The following is a 2,201-nucleotide window of genomic DNA, read 5'->3' on the forward strand; positions in this document are numbered from 1 at the left end:
ATTTGATATCGCTTTATAGTAAAAATTAAGCCGCAATTCGTGCTTTAACCAGTTTGTCCTAATCTCTACTAAAATTTCCCACTTCAAATACATTTAGTTAAAAATCGGAAGTAAAAAAAAAACAACAGTTTGACAAACACAGCACACGACTGGTTGATAACTCTCGAGTTATGGACTCAAGTCGCCCTACGTTATTTCTGTTGCTTTCCTATAAAGTTACCGGAGGGACAATTCATGAAGAGATTTTTGGCTTCATTAAGCTGGAGATGGCTGTTCTCCATTTGTCTAGTCTATTTAAACATATCAAATATAAGAAAAAATATTCAACATTTTATAAAATATATATTTTGGTAAGGGCATGGGCTGGGTAAAGCAATGGTTGGCGGGTCTGTCGGCCTGCTTTAGCGGGTTTCTTTTGGGCGCATACATTGGATGGTCGGGACCGATGGAAAAACCGATTCTTAACGGTGAAGCATACAGTTTTTCGCCGAGCATCGAGGATTGGAGTTGGGCCTGTGCGATGTTTACACTAGGTGCCGCCTGCATGTGCATACCCACGGGCATACTGGTTCGCGCATTTGGCAGGAAGCTGATCATGATGATCATGTTGATTCCAGGTCTACTTGGCTGGGGTCTGATCATTGAGGCACGGCACACGGCCATGCTGTACGCCGGACGCTTCATACTTGGTGTCTGCGCCGGTGGCTATTGCGTGGTTACGCCCATGTACACCACGGAGATTGCCGAAGTGAAAGTGCGCGGAATTATGGGCTGCTTCTTTCAGCTGATGCTCGTGCATGGCATTCTCTTTTCTTTCATTGTTGGCGCACTTCTCAAACCGCTGCCTGTCAACATTGTGATCGGCACACTGCCCATTATATGGTTTATATTCATCATTTGGTTGCCCGAATCGCCGGTGTATCTGGTGCAGGTGGGCAAGCCCGAACGAGCAATGAAGGTTTTGAAAAGCCTCCGTAAAACCGATGCTGACATAAGCAGCGAAATGGCCGCGTTCGAGGCGGGAAGCAAAAAGGAGATCATGGTCAAGGACGCGATGGTACGTAAGACCACCCTACGAGGACTGATCATAGCAGTGCTGCTGATGATGCTCCAACAATTCACGGGCATCAATGGAATCGTATTTTATGTGACGGGCATATTTGAAAAAGCCGGCACCGGCCTGTCCCCGTCCACTTGCACCATTATAACGGGCTGTGTGCAACTTGCTATGACATTTGTTGCCACTTTAATTATTGATCGAGTGGGACGCAAAGTTTTGCTGCTAATCTCTGCATTCCTGATGCTAATTGCCAACCTTACAATGGGCTTCTATTTTAAATATTTAACAGATAAAAATATTGGCTGGCTGTCGATCCTGGCGATTGCTGTATTCTTCATTGGATTTGCTTTGGGCTTCGGGCCCATCTGCTGGCTAGTTATGGCCGAGCTCTTTGCGGAGGATGTGAAACCCATTTGTGCGTCCATTGTCGGCACCAGTGGCTGGCTATTTGCATTTGTTGTGGCAAAGGTGTTTCCCATATTGGTGAAAGAGTTCGGCTCGGCTGTAGCATTTTGGGTATTTGCTTTCTTCTCCATAGTGGCATGTGTATTCATTATATTTTTTGTGCCAGAGACAAAGGGCAAGACTTTGGACGAAATTCAAGGATTGCTATCATAGATTATTTTATTAAAATCTTAAATATATATATATATATATATATATATATATATATATACTGGTCTTAAAATTGGAATCAGTTTAGAACTAAAAAACAACGATTATATATATTTTGATTGATTTGTTTTGCTAAGAATCAGCCAGAAATTTGGCTTTAACATAAACGGAACGCATCTATATATTCATTGACCATATTTTTATCTTATGTTTCAAATCGATGTTTATTTCGGATTTTCATCGCTTTTTATTACATATCTATTTATTTGTCTAACCATATATCAAGCAAACAAATCTGGCAACCCTGACATAGTTGCCACACATCCTCTGGCAACACATCCAACCCCCTACCCGCTAATATACAAAATTACATGTGCTATAGCTCTCGCTACACCTCATCAGTGTCCACAAAATCAAATGACGCACAGCTGCCCAGACAACGGAGTGGGCGGGGGCAGCAGCAACAACTAGTACTTAGTAGCAATTGAAAATCGAAAAGCGTTGCGAAATGGGAAAATGTGAATTT

The 2,201-nt window shown here is 42.6% G+C and overlaps 1 protein-coding gene across 1 annotated transcript; it reads left to right on the top strand.

Moving 5' to 3' along the window:
• Positions 1–300: 300 nt before the first annotated feature.
• LOC6626727 (facilitated trehalose transporter Tret1) lies at positions 301–1,750 on the top strand. Its single transcript, XM_002049062.4, has one exon. The coding sequence runs from the start codon at positions 359–361 to the stop codon at positions 1,676–1,678; it is 1,320 nt and encodes a 439-aa protein (XP_002049098.1). The 5' UTR covers positions 301–358; the 3' UTR covers positions 1,679–1,750.
• The last annotated feature ends 451 nt before the right edge of the window (positions 1,751–2,201 follow it).

The sequence above is a fragment of the Drosophila virilis genome, chromosome 5 (genome assembly GCF_030788295.1).
Source record: "Drosophila virilis strain 15010-1051.87 chromosome 5, Dvir_AGI_RSII-ME, whole genome shotgun sequence".
NCBI lineage: Eukaryota > Metazoa > Arthropoda > Insecta > Diptera > Drosophilidae > Drosophila > Drosophila virilis.

Coding starts and splice junctions, on each gene's coding strand:
- LOC6626727 (XM_002049062.4), top strand. CDS start 359: ATGGGCTGGGTAAAGCAATGGTTGGCGGGTCTGTCGGCCTGCTTTAGC.